The sequence below is a fragment of the Cyrtonyx montezumae genome, unplaced genomic scaffold (assembly GCF_038088225.1).
Source record: "Cyrtonyx montezumae isolate F1298 unplaced genomic scaffold, pur_monq_1.0 scaffold_7, whole genome shotgun sequence".
In the NCBI taxonomy this organism is placed as follows: Eukaryota; Metazoa; Chordata; class Aves; order Galliformes; family Odontophoridae; genus Cyrtonyx; species Cyrtonyx montezumae.
The window spans coordinates 30,987,960-31,005,014 of record NW_027072078.1 but is presented as its reverse complement, the minus strand read 5'-3'; the positions used below and the strand labels follow the sequence as shown (position 1 = coordinate 31,005,014).

General features: G+C 38.4%; 1 protein-coding gene across 1 annotated transcript in view; it reads left to right on the top strand.

The window, feature by feature from the left end:
- The first annotated feature begins 11,676 nt into the window (after positions 1-11,676).
- LOC136057731 (von Willebrand factor D and EGF domain-containing protein-like) overlaps positions 11,677-17,055 on the top strand; it is a 161,992-nt gene continuing 156,613 nt past the window's right edge. Inside the window, exon 1 of the mRNA XM_065750577.1 lies at positions 11,677-11,852. Coding sequence (XP_065606649.1) covers positions 11,756-11,852 — 97 coding nt within the window. The 5' untranslated portion in view covers positions 11,677-11,755. The remainder of the gene's footprint in view (positions 11,853-17,055) is intronic.

The following is a 17,055-nucleotide window of genomic DNA, read 5'->3' as shown; positions in this document are numbered from 1 at the left end:
CAAGCTTGCATGCAAGTAAGAATTATTTTAATAGGACTACTGAGAGTAATCACATTACTTAATATCGTAACATCAAAAGCAAGATTGTTATAATATTGCCAAAATATTTATCAAATAATGTAAGCAGAGTCTATTTTGAGTTCAGTAGTGAAATGATTGCATCTGAAACCAGTCTGGTGCTTCTGAACACCTGGGTTCCTATACATATCCTGCACGTAGTTTTGACTTAATTTACTGTCAAGGTGTAATAGCTGCACACTATGTATATAAGTAAAGGGGTGGTATTACTTCTCCTGATGACATAACTTTATATAGGAGGGAGTAGACTTTTTTTTTCAAATTCATTATTGCAATTGATCAAATCAAGTAGTTCCTTAGCTTAACAATTAGCTTTTGTGCAAGTATGAAGTACCAGGCATTTTTTTGCATGTTTTTCTTCAATACTTTTTTGAAAATATTTTTTTACTATATCGCTTATTTTGAAGTGTAAGTTTAGCTGTTGTCTCTTTCGTTAACCTAGGGAAATGCTTTTATGGAGAGTACAAAACCATATTGGTGCAATAACTTTTTTTTGTATGGAGATCAAGTAATCCAATACTTGCTTCAGAAAATACAGCACAACCTATATTGCGAATCCATTAAGAGCAACAACAAATCTCTTCTGGCTCTAGAGGAAGAATTAATTATTTACATGTTTCTCATTAACTTTTTACCTACTGTTAACAGTAGGTTTTTAAAAGAATTCCTTTCTGTCTGTGATCAAAGTTTTCAACAAGCCCATTTACAAGGAGTACGTTTAGCCATTTTTAATTATTTGCAGTCTATCACAAAATGACATTTGCAATTTGTAAGCATTGCTGAAACTCTGCAGGTATTCCAGAATTACCTGACAAATCTTTCTGAGCCACTGATGCTTTTACTCACTGCCTTTGGCATGCTGTTGGATCAGATAGCATGTATATCTTGTCTTCACCTTCTAAAATAATCCAAATCTCTGAAAAGGTTAAAAGCTGCCTGTATATTCCATGAAGCTAGAGGTTCTGTGACTCTTTTGAGTTTTATCTTCTCTTTGGGACATTCTGGTAATATTATCAGTGTGACTTAGGGCAATAGAACATGGATTCCTATTGGTATACCAGGAAAAAATCCTTTTTCCTTTTTTTCCCTATGCTGCATATTCTTTGGCAAGTCTGTATCAGAGAAACTTGTGAAAAAGATGTCTTTGTAATTCATTTTATAAAATCATGAAAATTCACAATCATTCCAACAAAAACAGTGAAGTTTGATTGTCTTTTGTAATCAAAATGCCTCTCTTGGAACTCAGGAGTTTGAAGAAAACCAAAAAGTGCTGCAGAAAATTCCTATTTCTTGTTAAGGACTCCACCTCCACAGGCTATCCTGACTTTGAGAGTTTATGAAACTGAATCATTTATTAATCTGTTTACCTTCTAAATAATTTAATATAAAAATAAATGAGTAGTGTAATGGGAGTTAGATTCTTAGACTTATCAAACTATGCAGTAAAACAGGCCATGATTTCCCAAAATGGCTGTTGAGCTTTCTCATACTCAAAACTGGTGTGTCTTACCCCTCATTTGTTCAGTCCTGGCACCATATACATGGCAACTTACCCAGGGAAGCCATTTATCCAATGACTGAAATCATGGCTGACACAGTAGCTCCTGCACCATGAAACAACTAACTTCTATTCTGTGACCCACTGCAAATGTGAGAGGCTTATTGGCAAGACAGGCTGTTGTCCATCTTGCTGAGCACAGGACAGCATCAGCTGTTTCCAAGGAAAGTTCAGCAAACTCTAATGAGCTCCCAGGGAATAACAGGTTCACTGGAGAAGGTTCCTCATCTAAGCAGTAGTTAGCTTGTGTCTTAAATATTTTAGATCCATTGTACCTCAAAATGATGTGCAAGCTCTTGCTTTACATATAGACATTTAGCCTACATTTAAATACATGTGGTAAATTCAGTATTTTGTAATGCTATTGAATGTCATAGATTTAAGATTTATTACCACAGGAAATTACACTGAAACAATTTAGTGGAAACAAAACAAAACCCATGACTTGATGATGGATGACTATGTTCTATAGTCTAAGACCAATTATTTAATAAAGCCTTTGTTTCTTCTGACTTTAGGCCAGGCAACATTGTGAGTTGACTTATTCTAGAGTAATTAACAAAATGTTCATGTTATAATATGTTAGGAAGTCTTCAAAAGAGCAAAGCATGTTTAGATGGTATTATCAAAGTAGTTGATTTTACATCTTAGCCATTGGTGTTTAGTCATAATTTAGCTGGTATATTTAATGAATTCTACTAAAAATGCTGTAACAAAAAGAAATGAAAGCCCCATGTCTCTTAAGGATACCTCTTGAGTATCATCTTCAGTGAGATGCTGTCGCCTGCAGTGTTTACAGCTTCACAGCATGGAAGTCAAAATCAGTGTTGGCAGGTGCAAATGATATGTTCTTCTTTATAGTTGAAGAAAGAGAACTATCCTGTAACTTGACCTGCTTCATCTTGGATCAGAGTATTGGAGAGAAGTCTCTGTGTGCTGGGGAAAAATGCTTTCCTATCTCCTGTGCAAGTTTCTGAGACCCTGTTTAGCTTTGACCAGTCTGCTGAGCTGAATAAGCAAAGGGTTTGGCCCTAATTTTGGAATTTATTTAATTTGTAAAGAAACTGTAGGCCATTATTTTAGAACAATAAATGATATTAGAGGAGTAATATGTGCTGAGAGGAAACTGTTAGAGAAGTGCTTTCTGGTGGACACTTTACACACAGAGCAAGCATGCGTTATTTCCATCACCAGCATACTTTTTAAGAAGTGCTCTGTGGTGCTCTGGCAACAAACTCAAACTAAAAATTGCACAACAGAGCGCTCAGCTGGAAGATGAAAAGAAGATTCAGTTGGGTTGAAACAGCAACAAACGTTAACTTTTCTACACAGCTATTAGAGAAATAGGTGCTTTAATGGGCTTTCAACCATTAAAAGGCAGAATTAGAGGTTGAATTAGAGTATTCAATTAATAGGTAGTCAGCTGTGTAAAACCTAACCTATGACATTAATGCTCTAAAATCCAAATGAGTAAATGTGATTAAAGTATCTAATAAGCAAAAATGTTTTCCTTGGTTTTATATGAATAGAAACTATAATGCTTCCATGATATTTGCTAAGGCAAACTACTAATTTCAGCACCTGTATTGCATCAGTTTGAGCTGAGATAAAGTATGAAGCTGGAAATGAAATATTTTCTCTACTGCATTTCTATTGTTTTCATGAACCTTCAGAAGTGGCAACCAAGGAATTGTTGGGTAGTTAACAGCGAATTTCATATTGTCAGTAAAAGTGAATGGATAGAAAAGCAACTGTGGTAGTGAACAGTGGTAATAACTGACTCTAGGCAATATCTGGATCTTGTGAATGCTACAAGCCAAGGGCTATTGTAGTCAAGGTGAAATGTCCCTTAAAAAGTGACTGAGAAAAACTGATCTCAAATGAGATCTTAAAAATACCCATGCTTTTTGAAATGGACAACAGAGAAGTTGGGCCAAGAGAAAGGAAGGATTCAAAAAAATAGCCTTGTGGAGGCTTGTTCGATAGACAATAATTGTGTTTAAGCAGTGCAGTTACTTAAAAGCAGCCCATTATCAATTGCCTGAAAAGCAATACAGGTTTGTAAAATGAAGTTATAATTCAGATTTGTGTGATATTTGCAGTGAATTCTCACCTTAGTGTGTGTGTAAGGGGGGGGGGGGGGGGGATGTCCAAACTTTAGCAGAATATTCATTTACTTTAAAATGTTATGATAAACATTACTCTATTGATTTTATTTCACTAGATTTTCACAGGTAGGTTAGATGAGATTTCTTCAGGAGATATGAATTTATAAGACAACTGTTATTTTTAAGAGCTGAAATAATGTGTTTGGAGTGCCTCTGTTTTTATTCAATATCTGCTTTTCCCACTACACAATTTTCTACAGAAAAATCTGGTAATGGGTTGATAAATTTTTTTAACATCTCAAAAGTTTAAAACCTGGAATTTGGAAAACCTCTGGTTGAGGGTTCTGAAAATAAAGGGAACCTCATAGAAATAAATGACTGGACAGACTGTAAATTGGCCCTTTGCTCCTGTGAAAGTACTGGAAGAAAACTGCCCTCTATGGTGGTGATGATTGGACTAGATGATCTTAGTGGTCTTTTCCAACCTTAATGATGTTATGAATCTGTGATCATTTCTCTAGTTTCAGCTATTTTCAGAGTGGGCTGAACTCGGTGACTACTTTGAGCTTTCTGACAATTTTACCAGTAAAAAGTTCAGATTTAAAAAAAAAAGTTTCCATAAAATGCGAAGATGATTTTCCTGTTCTTGGCTGAAAGCTTATTGTTTATGACCTGTATTTCAGAAGTCCTGTTCTACCTTCCAAGGCATTACTAACCACCAACTACTAACGTTCCCTACATACTTATTCAAATATAAAATTTAATAATTAATGTTTAATACTGAGAAGAGCACTTCATAAGCTGTACTACTACCCCTCTGTTCTTGTAGTTAAAGCATGCTGTAAAAACCGTAGAGGAAGAAGTTTTAGGAAAAAAGCAACGAGTAGCAGGTCTCTGTGGATGATAGTTTGGGGGCCATACCTGATTTATTGGCTTAGAAAATATTTGCAATGCCCTTGTTACACTTGTTCTGGGGGTAAAGAGAGGATTTAATTCTCTTGTGTTATCAATCTGTTACCATTCAAGGCAATAAATCCACTAACAAAGCAATTCAGCTTCATGGAATTGTTGTAATATATAATCTATCGCTTACTATATGTAAGTAATAAAAGCACATTTAAAAATCATCACCTATCAGAACTATGAAGAAATGAAAGAAAAATATTTCAGAATAAATCTCTGTCCTTTCCAATGCAACCTGCTCTGTGATAAGGACAAAGGCTAAAACTCAGGTTACTGGAAGCTTGAAATAAAATTGTAGTTAGTTCCATTGCTTCAAAAAAGTTGCTAAAACTCATTTCTTATTTGTATATGAGACAGGTGGCAGAAAAGAGGGGAAATTTTGACAACTGGGCTGATATGACTTGTTTTTTTTTTCTGCAGTGGTGCAGTGGGATTTTTCTAGGAACTATTATAGAGACCCTAAAACTATGTGCTACTGGAAGTATCCTATGGAGGAATCTAACTGTCCTTATGCTGAGATCCTTGTCTCTTAATCCTTCAGATTAATCTGATATTGATGAATACCCTGATTACTACTTTAAATTTTTCTGTGATATCTGAAAATAAATATTTCCAACATTTTTTTTTCCTGAATGAATACAGAAAACTGAAATCAAATTAGAAGACTGATCTATGTTGTCATTCATGCACTAGTTAGTCATGGTTTACATTTTAATACTATTTATGTTGTATTTTCATTACAATAACGATGCTTTTTAATGACCCCTATCTTCACTTGCTTGTTCAGCCATCTGAAGGTCTTGAAGAGATAATCTGTGTTGAAAAAATAGAAGCAGCCACCAGGTCTTCCAGAACAGTGCCGTGCCAAGGCTGCACGTGGTAATTGGGCTTTATTTGAATGCAACATCTGCTCACATACAACCTCTCATGAGATCACACTGTAAAGGCCAGGATGGAAAAGGAGGATGAAAGAAGAGGTGACAGATATGGACAGTCAGAGATTTAACACCAGTTTATGCTGGTTTCAGCCCAAGCCAAATTTCCTCCTTTTGTTATTAAACCTGGTAGCTCGACTCTGATTCTTGCTATTGCTCCTGGGTGGAAGATCTTGGGGGTTTGGCACCTCACTGTTCACCTTTTAAGATTTTGATTTCTTCAAAGAGAAAACTTCCAGAAAAAAGCTGAATGAAATGGTTCAAGGTAGGAGCAGCTCCTTCCCACCTCATGCCTTTACACTGCTAACACTGAAAAGAAACGCCTGGGAAATGCCTTTCTGATGTTGTTTCAAAAGAAACTGTTTCCTCAATGGAAAATTCACTCACTGAGAAAATTTCTTTCTGCGATTTTTTCTGAGTAACAGTGGGTTTTGTATTAGTGTGATCTGTCAGTGCTACAAGTAGACATTTTTCTTACTCTTTGTTATCTCGTCAAGAAAAGACTTTGGAAGAACAGGCAAAGACATTTATCAGTAGAAATCCAATTGCTTTTCTCTGTGTTATTGGACTAATGCACTAATGTAAAAGTGTTTTGAGAATTTCCACTCCCTAAGAGTACTGTGATACTTCAATACTCATCTTAATTTTGCAAGGGACACATCAAAATGTAGTGATTTTTATTAGTGTGTGTGTGTGTTTTTGGTTGTAGGGTTTTTTGTTTTGTTTTCTTTTTGCGGGGATTGGTTTGTTTTTTGTTTGTTTTTTTTTTTATTTTGATATTCCATTTCACTTAAATGGAACAATAAATGGAGCAGTCCCCTGTGGAAGACAGAACCATGACCAATTCTGACACTAGAGCAGCTCACAAAAAACGAAACGTATTGAGCAGACTTAAGAACAGGAAAGATTAAAAATAAAATCATTTTTACTGATTTTGTGGAAACTACATGCTTTCCTATTAATAGATTCTGACTGAAAATCCCCAGCTGATCCTAATATGCACCATTTGAACATGGGTCCCTTCTTTTTATTAGTCTTTACTAATTGCCATTATCTTCACATAGAGAAGTCCCTTTTGGTTTGGAGCTACTGAACAATGACAGCCATTCTGCTAGATATATCTTAGGGCACACTGTACAAGAGATGTATTACAGATGTGATTTATATTGACATCTCTGCAATAGCCTGGCATTTTCCAGTTAAATAAGGAGCTCCCATGAAGAATGCTCACCTCATTTATGGCACAGCCCTAGTGCATACTGACTTGCAGGCTACTGAGATCCTGTCACCTGTCTTGGTGACACAATCCATCTGAAAAGGGCGCTGATGGTGCACGCTGCAAATTTAACAGGGACATGCTGTGCCCAGAGGTTCAGATGGCCAGGACAATGCACATGGTGAACAAGGAGCAAGAGGAATGTGCTGAGCACCCCTAGCTGTGGTTGCACCAGGTCAGGTCAGGGATCCCATCCAATCTTGACCCACTCCAAAGAACAACGTATTTTGAAGGAACTGATTCATTCAGAGCTTAACCATTTATCCTCTGTATACACTTAAAAATGTGGAAATGAGTGAGTTTCTTCATCTTATCACTTCTTTAGAGTTGGAATGACCATATTTTGACCCATTGGCTGATGAAGAGTGCTGTACTGAAATCCACTACAGCTCTCCCCCTATGAAATTAGAAACTTACTAAATGTGCAAATGGCTCTCTGGTCTCTAGGAGCTGTGCAAAGGGAAACATATTTCTTTATATTGATTTATTATTCTAAAAATGGCAGTTAGCTCTCACTAAATGAAGAGCTTTGTCCTGTAAATTATGTGTACTGCTTTCTCATGTTATTTTCCAAAGAATCAGACTCATGAAAATGAATGTTTTTTTTGTTAATTGAAATGTCTGCTGTACACTAGACAACAAAACAGAGGAAAACACCAGCTCTAATAACCATGTGGCCATTGTTTACTTCCCCAAACTGGCTGCAAAGTGAGATGAAGTCCCATTTCGTTTCATTTACTAAAAATAGCAGTGGTAAGATAAAGGGTAGTGGTTTGGGTTAACAAGGTAAGTGAACATTGTACTTTGGATATAAAAATATTTGGCATTTATCCAATATATATGGACAAAGATGAGTAACAAAAATGAGAGCAGAGAAAGAGAATTCCAGAACTGAATCCCTTCTTGTTCCTTTTTTGTAGAATCCTTGGAGGTGGGTCACATGCTTGAGATTGCTAGGACTCGGTTAAAATCTGTTATGTTGACCTTTCCACCTCTTCTGAAACTGCAGAAAGGTCTGCAAGTCATCGGACTTGAACAGCCCATATCAAGAGAGAAGGGATTCACCCTAGGAGCACCAGCAGTTTATTTTTTGTCACTGGATGAGGCAGGTATTTTCTGTCAGATAAACCAAGTGAACAGAAATGCGCAGAAGAGGGTTCTGGCATAAGTGAATGTGTAAATTCAGACTTGCAGAAAATGTTATGTTATTAAATGATATGTCTTTTTCCTCTGAAGGACTCTGTCCTACTAACAAAGTGTATGTACATGCAGGGTCATGCTATCTTTGCAAGAAATGAATAATGAATCCTCTCTGCCAAGAAAGCAATCCCAAGGGACAACCTCATAGTGAACATACTCATAAGTAGCAGAAAGTACTAAACTCAGACTGTCATTTTTAGATCAGTTTCTAACGAGTGCCAGTGCTTAAAAAGGACGGTACAGTTCTCTGCTGGCTTGCAAACAAAGGAAAGTCCTAGTCACACTCAATTTTTGGGAAGAGATGTGATATTCCCCTCTCATCTCCTTTCTGGAGTGATCCAGGTTGATCCACTTCCATGTAACCTTAGAGATGTGAGTGATGGAATTTATCCCTTAAAAGCTCCCTATTGCCCAGCACTTTTGCATGCAGCTCTTAAAACTCCTGCACCAACTCAGGAACGTGGGCATTTTGTATTTGGAACAAAGTGTCAGAAGGTCATATCTCTGGAGGCCTCTGAGTTATTTACATTTTTATGATTATATTATCACTCACTCCCATCCTGAAGTATAGTTCTGCATCTGAAGCAAAATGTTGCTAAAATTAGCTGTTCTCAGTGCTCTTCCCTCCATCCTCCTCACAGCTCTGCTGTATCTTCCTGAGCTGCCCCTTCTCCTCTAGTCCTTCCAGCTCCTGCAGCCAGTTCCCAGCCCCAAAATGCCAGCTTGCCAAGTGGGATCTTCCAGGCAAACACTGTCTCTTTCTTGTAAAGGGGAGAATTTGAATACCTAACGTGCGTATCCATCAAACAATTTTTGGCTAAGGCTGAACTGCTATTGCCAGCTCCCAGCTGTGACTTTTGGCTTCAACTCCCCATACTCATCTCTACTATTCAAAATGAATGCAATACAAGATGGATTAGTGTAAAGTCTTCAGAGTTGTGTTGTTGTACAGACAATGAAGCTAATTGTGTCAAGTGTATTCAGGTTTCTAGGAGTTTCCATTTCTCCTTTTACTGAGGCTAATAGTGTCAAAACTGTGAGACCATTTTGAAGTATTTCTTTGCAGGTTCTCCATAGTTTAGTTTTCCATTATTGTTTGGATTAATAACCTGGGGAGGAAGGAGGTGCAGTTTGTTACTTTTCTGTCTTTGGTAAGGCTTTGTCTTGAGCTGGGAGATGGGGAATATTTGCACATTATTGTCTCACTTGAAATTGTTTGTCCTCCCAAGTTGGAGGATTTCAAACATTCAGCCCAGGGAAACTTCCTGCCTGGTACAATCATAGGATCACAAGGTTGGAAAGGACCTACTATATCATCTAGTCCAACCATCCACCCATTACCATTATTACCACAAGCTACTGAACCGTATATTGTAGATCCTCATCCAGATGCTTCTTGAACACTGCCAGGGACGGTGACTCCATCACCTCCCTGGGCAGGCCATTTCAGTGCCTGACCATTCTCTGAGAGAAAAAGTTTTTCCTTATGTCCAATCTAAACCTCCTCTGGTACAACTTGTGGCCATTTCCTTGGGTCCTGTTTGTTGCGTGGGAGAAAAGCCCAAACCCTTCCTCATCACAACCTCCCTATACCCAGTAATGTTTCACGTCATCTGTACCAGTAGTATCCACCTCCAGATTCTCCCTCTGGTTGAAACCTGCTTAAGGAGACAACAGGTAAGGAGATAAGTGAGCTGACTTAAGTATCACATTTTTTTCCAGTGTAGTAGTTCTTGAATATCTTTCACTGATTCTTTTTTTGGCTGGTTTCTTTCTCTTTCTGTATAAAAAGACCTATAGTGGCTGTAATATTTGTGGAAAGCTTTCTTGCTTTGTTGCAAATTGCTTTTGCTTGCCAGTATTTTCATTTCATCCCAGTCCACAACAGATTTCAGACATTTTTATGAATTGCTGTAGTTAAACATTAGTTACACCTCTTAGAATCATAGGCTTAGGTTGGAGGGGACCTTAAAGATCATCCATTTCTACCTCCAATGCCATGGGCTGGTTGCCACCCAGCATATGAGACTGCCCGTGGCCCCATCCAATCTGGCCTTGAGGATCTCCAGGGATAGGGAAAGCCACTGTCTCTCAGGGCAGCAGAGTGAGGGCCTCACAACTTTTCAGATATTACCATACATTTGTGTTAAGGAGACAAATGAACATCTCTCAGAAAAAAAAGGTCAGAACAACTGGGTTTGGAGCCTAAATAATCTTGAAGGAATGTATTCAAAAGGTCAGTAGTATCAATGCAAAGACTCCTAGGAACTTATAGAGCTATAACTCAGGCCCGTGACATAGAACAGTCCAATTGGATGCACTAAGACATTCTATGATCTTTAAATCCATAATCAAAATAAAGAGGAAAGTTTGAGAAGATTCTTCTCAAATAACCTATATAGGTCTCAAAGAATCCAGTGGTAGATTTCTTCAGAGATGTAGTTAAGATGAACAGCATTTGGAATTTCTTGGATGCGCTGGGGAGCATTTTTAATGGTTTCTTTTACATTTTTAAAAGAAATGCTCCTCGTAGTGATGTGAGTGGATTGTTAACAGACTTCTTTATTACTGTATCATCAGATCATTCACTATATCCTCACTTAAACAAGCAGGCACAAAATAATCAAACTTGACAAGTCAGAGAAAAGAAATGCTGGCAGGTATGGAAAACACTGAGCAGTGGGAGGGGATACAATATACCTTGAATAAAGTGGCACAAATACAGAGTATAGCATGTGATTTAATAGCAAATTCTTCGTATTACACTTTAGGCTGACAGTACACTTTGCCTTACAATAAACACTGTTCAAAGGGACCCTACTGCAGCATTTAAAATTAGATAAAATTTAGGAAAAATGTATTTGAAAAGCACGAATGACTGAATTCTTTCCCTGTCATTCGCTTCTGTTTTCTAACCTTCTGGAGCACACATCTCATTTCTCACGACAAGCTGACAGACCAAATGCTGGCAGGCTTTATTTCAGCAGCAAACGATGATTCTCTAAAATAGCAGGCAACAGTGCATCGACCCAGAACACAAACCTTCGGGACAGAGCAGTTCTGTCACAGGTCTGCATCAGCGCAACCTCCTGAAAGCGAACAACTTGTGTACGCATATCTTAGCGTTATTTACACTTCTCTCCTACAAAACACCATGTCAGATGCGACTGCAATGACTTGGAGTTAGTGTCTCCTGCCTTGACAGCGTGGCAAGCAGGCAGGTTTGGTTTACAGCCCCAGTTTCTGCAGGCTCACCTCCCACCACCCTTCCTGGCGGTACGCGCTGTTCTCACCCTGTGAGGGTGTGTGTGTGCGGGTGTGCTACGGGGTGTGTAAATCAGAGCAGCTGCAGGGAAAGCAGCTGCAGGGACACATGCGCTCGGCTGCTGTGTGCATGGGGGGGTGAGTGTGGTCTGTGTGTCGCTGGAGGGCTTCCCCCTTGGGAATTCTGGGATTAATGACACATTAAGCCCTTTCCAAGAGACTGGATTGAAAAGAAAGGGGGAAAAAAAAGAAAAAAAAAAGAAATTGCACCAGGCAGGCAGGCAGGCTGATGTGTTTTCCTGCAAAGTTTAAGACTTCAAAAGTTAACTTCTAAGCAACTGCAGATGCGTGGATAAAAGCTGCCTTGGACACTATGCAGCAGCCCTTACCTTCCCACCAGCATCTCCAACTTGTTGCCTGCTTCTGCTGGATTCCCCTGTTGGCCATTAGCAGTGAGTCAGCTCCATTAGGTAAGGATCTTTTTTTACTTTTTAATTATTTGATAGTCATCTGGGAGACGCGGTTCGTGTGTATTTTAAGCTGAGATGATCCTGTTTACATTTACTATTGAATGTGGGTTAGAGTGATAGAGGGCTATTATTAGAGTCACCAAAATAGAATGGAAGTAAGGTTAAAATAAACAGCTTCTAAGGTAACGAAGGAGGTCACAGTGGCAGCCAGGCATGCTTATGGCACACAGTGTTTATTGTCCCTCACAGGAGCCTTGTGTGGTGTCTTATTTTTAATAGAGGCTTTGCAAGCCTCTGAAGATTGTTATTTCTTACAAGAAAACTTCAAGAGATTTAAAGAATAATCATAATGTTTTCCCATAAATGAATCGTAAAAGAACAACAAGCTTTCAAATAAGAATCTATTCCTCTAACGAAAGAAGTGCACCCACTGTATATCAGAGCAATGTTCCAGATTAGTTAATTACACATATAATAATATGCAGCTATGCAGTCTCTGGCAGTAAAAAGTTCGTAAGTAGTTTTTCTGCTACTCTGTGCATTAATTGCAAGGCTCGTTTCACTGTGCAAGGCATAGGATTTGAAGAGGACATAGATTTTACATACATACCTTGTTTATTCAGCTTTATTAATCCACTGCAAGAACAATTTGAAAATTATGTCAGATGTTATTCAGCCAGTAAAAACAGAGTTTAAAGAGAGCTAAACCCATCAATCAGACAAACAAACAAAAACAAGAACAAGAACAAGAAAAGCCATAGGAGCAAAGCACAGTGCTGTCATGATTGTGGGCATAGCCTGGGCAAATTCTGTGGAGGTACTCCACCTTTGTGGAAATGTGTTACAATATTTTTTCGAATTTTAATTCCAGGAGAGTTTCGACCGATTTTATAGGTGTTTGTCAGCCAGCACTCATTAGCTGTATAAAGATAAAACAATTTAAAGCACTCTTCATTTGAATATCAAAGGGTCACCCAGCAAGGTTTGCAGGACTAAACACAAGGCAAATGACCTTCTCGCCTTTATCTTCAAACAATGCCTTTAATTTCTAAATCCTTTTGAAGGGTTGCCAGTGATATGGAGTGTAGCAGCTACTTATCTGATAGAACAAGCTTTTCATCAAGGGGAAATGACCTTTTAACTCCTTGTAACAAAGTAGCCTGTTTCCCACTGTATTTTTGTTACCGAAGGTATTATGCTTCAACATACTTTTTAAGCTGGAAATACAGAACAAGAGTCAGAAAACAGTTCACTCTCTCTTAGGTGATATAGAAGTATTCTTCAGACTCATTTTTCTTTCTTACTGTGAACTCGAAGTAAACTGCTCAAAAAAGTTTGCGTTCTGACAGATTGCGTTGTGACATTAAAAGGATATTAACAAAGCCATATGCTGTTTACTTTTGTACTCTGAGTATAACAAATCTACTAATCCCTTAAGAATTTAACTATGAATAAGGAGCGTCTGACCAAACAGCTTTTTGCAGATGCCTCATTAGGAGGGAGAAGATGAAAAAGTCTTTTAAAGACCAAGAAAGAACTTTATCATCTTCTGCAGACTTATTTTAGGCAACGAAGCTCCCAGTGATTGCAGATATTCACATTATTTGGGGTTTTGTATCATTTCTTGTGATTGAAGAACAAGAAAGGGTTACCAGTAATGTCCATAGCTGCTCTGGGTAGAAGATTAAGTGAAGCATTAGGCACAAAAGCAACTGAGTGAATCACAGATGTGGGAGGGTTGACACAACACAGCTTGTCAGACTTTTCTAAGATGAAATTCAGTAAAAGACCATTGTGTTTTTATGGAGGTATTTTCGACAAAAGTATCTGTCTTAAAACTTAAAATAGATAGCTGCTTGCAACATCACCATCGAGATGGAATTGCTCCCTGCCCCTTCTGGAGCCTTTTCATAGTGTGCAACTGGAAATGTTTTGAATTTGGGTAGGTTTCATGCAAAGGCACCAACCTGCCATCAAAGCTCACAAAATCCACTGGAGTTTCACTGCCAGGTGTTACACAGATAGTAAAGTCAAATACAATTAATTTTTTGCAACTTCACTCCTGGAGTTTTCCCCAACTCCAAAACAGATAAGAAAAATCGGAGCATGTCCTGAAGTGAAGGAAAAGGAGACATTAGGACAGTGAGGGTGGGGAGGCTGGGTGCCGACAGATGGCATTTGCATTCTCAAGCAAGCTGAATGATCTGATTTAAGAAAATAAATGAGAATAGTCTAGCATGAAAAATTATCAGTGTGTCTTGTAATGTTATAAACGCTGCTCTTGCTTTCCCTAGAAGAGCGACATGAAAATCAGACTGTGTAATCTGCTTTGTGCACAGCCCACAAGCAACTCATGATCTCATCTTTGAGCTTCTGCTGTAAAATCTGAGCATTATGAACTTCCCATGCTTTCAGCAAAAGTCTGCTTGAGCTGGGAATTAAGCAAAAAACGGGTTGAGCTTGGACAGTGTCTCTCCACAAGTATTTCAAACTGTTCAGGAGCTTTCCCACCTGCCTCATACACCTTCCACAGAAGGCAAACCCTTGGTTGGATCCCAAATGTCACCCAACGCTGTGAGTGAGCATAGTCAGGGACTTTCCAGTCACTTTAGAAATTACACTGGGATTATTCTGGCTCTATGTCTTCACTCTGTGCAAATGACATTTACAGCACTCTGCAGCCAAAAAATACCCTGCTGAATGCTTTCCTAAAGAAGTAAAACCAAGACTCTCTGGCTTAATGGCTAACAGGCAGTAACAGCTGCCAAAGGGAAAGGAACAATCTTTGCAACATGTTTCTATTCTGAAATTCTTTTTGATAATCAAATAGTATTTTCAAGGTAATATTTTATTACTCTCTTATTTAGGCTTTTATCAGCATTAGGTAACCCCTTTGGCCTCACGGCCTGGAATTAATCCAGTTTGTGGTGTTTGACTCAGGAGTGAAATCTGGTCTTATCTGATTACGTGCAGGCAAAGCAGAGCTAGCAGCAGGGTTGTACACTGATTTCTGTTTGCTGATAGATTTTACATTCCTCTTCTTTTTCACCTGAAAGATGACAAAGCTATCCTCACTGCCAGAATGGTGCTTTTATGAAGAAGTCAAAATGAGGTGGCTGTTGGCATCTGGGGTTGAAGGAACTTCTTTCACCTCACGAGTATGTTTGTATCTCTCCTGCATGGCATCAGTATGTCCTCACTGGATCTTTAAGGTTTGATAGAGAAATGATTTTTAGTTCATACATTTGCCCTCCAATATGATTATGAAAATTAATGTTTATTTTCAAAGGCTTAAAAAATAAGTTTGTTATGAGAGGGCTACTTCTCAAGGATTTGCCTATTCTCACTGACCTGCGAAATGTACACACTCTTTAAACTTCCAAACAGCTATTTATTACTCTGCCCTGCACTAAAATCAAGGATCATTTTATTAGACACTGTTTATAACTGCATAGGACATTCATGGACAAAATGTTTACCTTAATGGTCCAGTTCCTCAAAGTTATTTTGTCTCCAAACGCCAACTACTAAGAGGCATTTTATACATCTAACTTCCTTTGCAATCGATAGGAGCTGCAAGTAGTCAAGACAGATCAGTGTTTGTTCCTAAATTGACAAGACAAATTGCTGCAGAGAGGAAGCATCATCATTCTGTTTTACAGATGGGATAGAGATGTGAAGTGGCTCAAGGTCACACGGAAAATCCTTTGGCAGAGCTTTGATCTGTACCAAGGCCTCAGGAGTCGCAACCCAGACCTGTTAATTGTAGCACAGCTCATAAGTGAAACAAAGGCCAATATGGGAAATAGGAGTGTAATAGAAATGCTGAACCCTTCCTCATCTTCCTTGTAAACTCGAATGGCTGCATACACAAACGCGAGGAGACACAAAGCATTGCTAGTGATAAGTTTTTAGCACTTTTCAGATGACCAAAACTTGAAATGTATTCCCTTTGACTTCAATCATGAAAGGATTCAATCCCTTCCAAGATGCTATACTGAACAGCTGAAGAAAAGAATCAAAAATCATTCTGTCACTAACTTTATTAGAGACGGAAATTCTTTGCTGTTTATTTCCTACTTCTTTCTTGATCATATCTGTAGCCTAAGAAAGCATTTCTGGCTGTATTAGTAAGCTTTGGAAATGGCTCTTTCATTCCAATATCTTTCCTCATTTTTTTGCAGCCTAGACTTAAGAGTTTTAAAATCCTGTGGAAACTGTGACAAAGACCATTTGAGGTTATTAACTAGGTTTGTACTGTACCCTTTAAATACTTTCCCAAGAAAAGTTTTGAAGACAGCCAAACTACTGGTCTGTCTGACTTTTGCCTGCAAGCTTGTTTTCATGGACATTCCTGTGTTTGTTCTGACTTTTTGTCTCCTGTGTTCCTGGAGAGGAACCTTCAGAGGTGGAGGTTCAGTGTGGGATGTTGCCAATGCCCATTACAAAAACACAGTCTTTAACGCTGGGTTGACAGCATTGCCTTTTCCAAGCTTTTTAAGTTTTCTTCAAAGCCATGTAGTTTACCTTCAGTTATGACATGTATTAATATCACGACGGCAGCTACACTGTGTGTTTTGCCCTGAATATAGATTATTCATGGCGAAACTAAAAAAAAAATAAAAATAAATGATTAGTTTGAGGAATATTTTTCATCTGACTTTGAAACACAATTATAACCATGTGTTAGTGTGTGCAGTTGTTTGTACAGCTATTCTGGAAGGAGTTTTGTGCGTTAAGCTCTTAGGAGATTTACTTAATGAATATACGTACTTACTTGCTTCTTTCTGACATATATTATTTTGATTATTCCAACGTCTATTACTTTGATTGCTGTATTCACACTGCATGGCATCCACAGAGAGCCACGAGGGAATATTCTACATATTGAAAGGCAAAAAATTGATTGCCTAATATAGTTGAGGGATTGTAGTAGTCTGCTCTGCTCCTTTTGCTGGTTTTATATTATTCATCGATTGAGAGCAAGTTTATCTTATTCCCCTATTTTGTTCACAAAGCAGCTTCCAGGAGCTGGATAGCAATTTATCTGCATACTGAAATAATGTAATGCATCTCCTGTGGTAGCTGGAGCATTTTACAACTCAACTATCCCTTGGCAGCTTTGTGTGTTGACAGTTTCAGTAAACGGTCCCTCATGCAGTGCCTTGCTCATGCCTCGGCAGCTCACTGGCCCTTGCAGCTT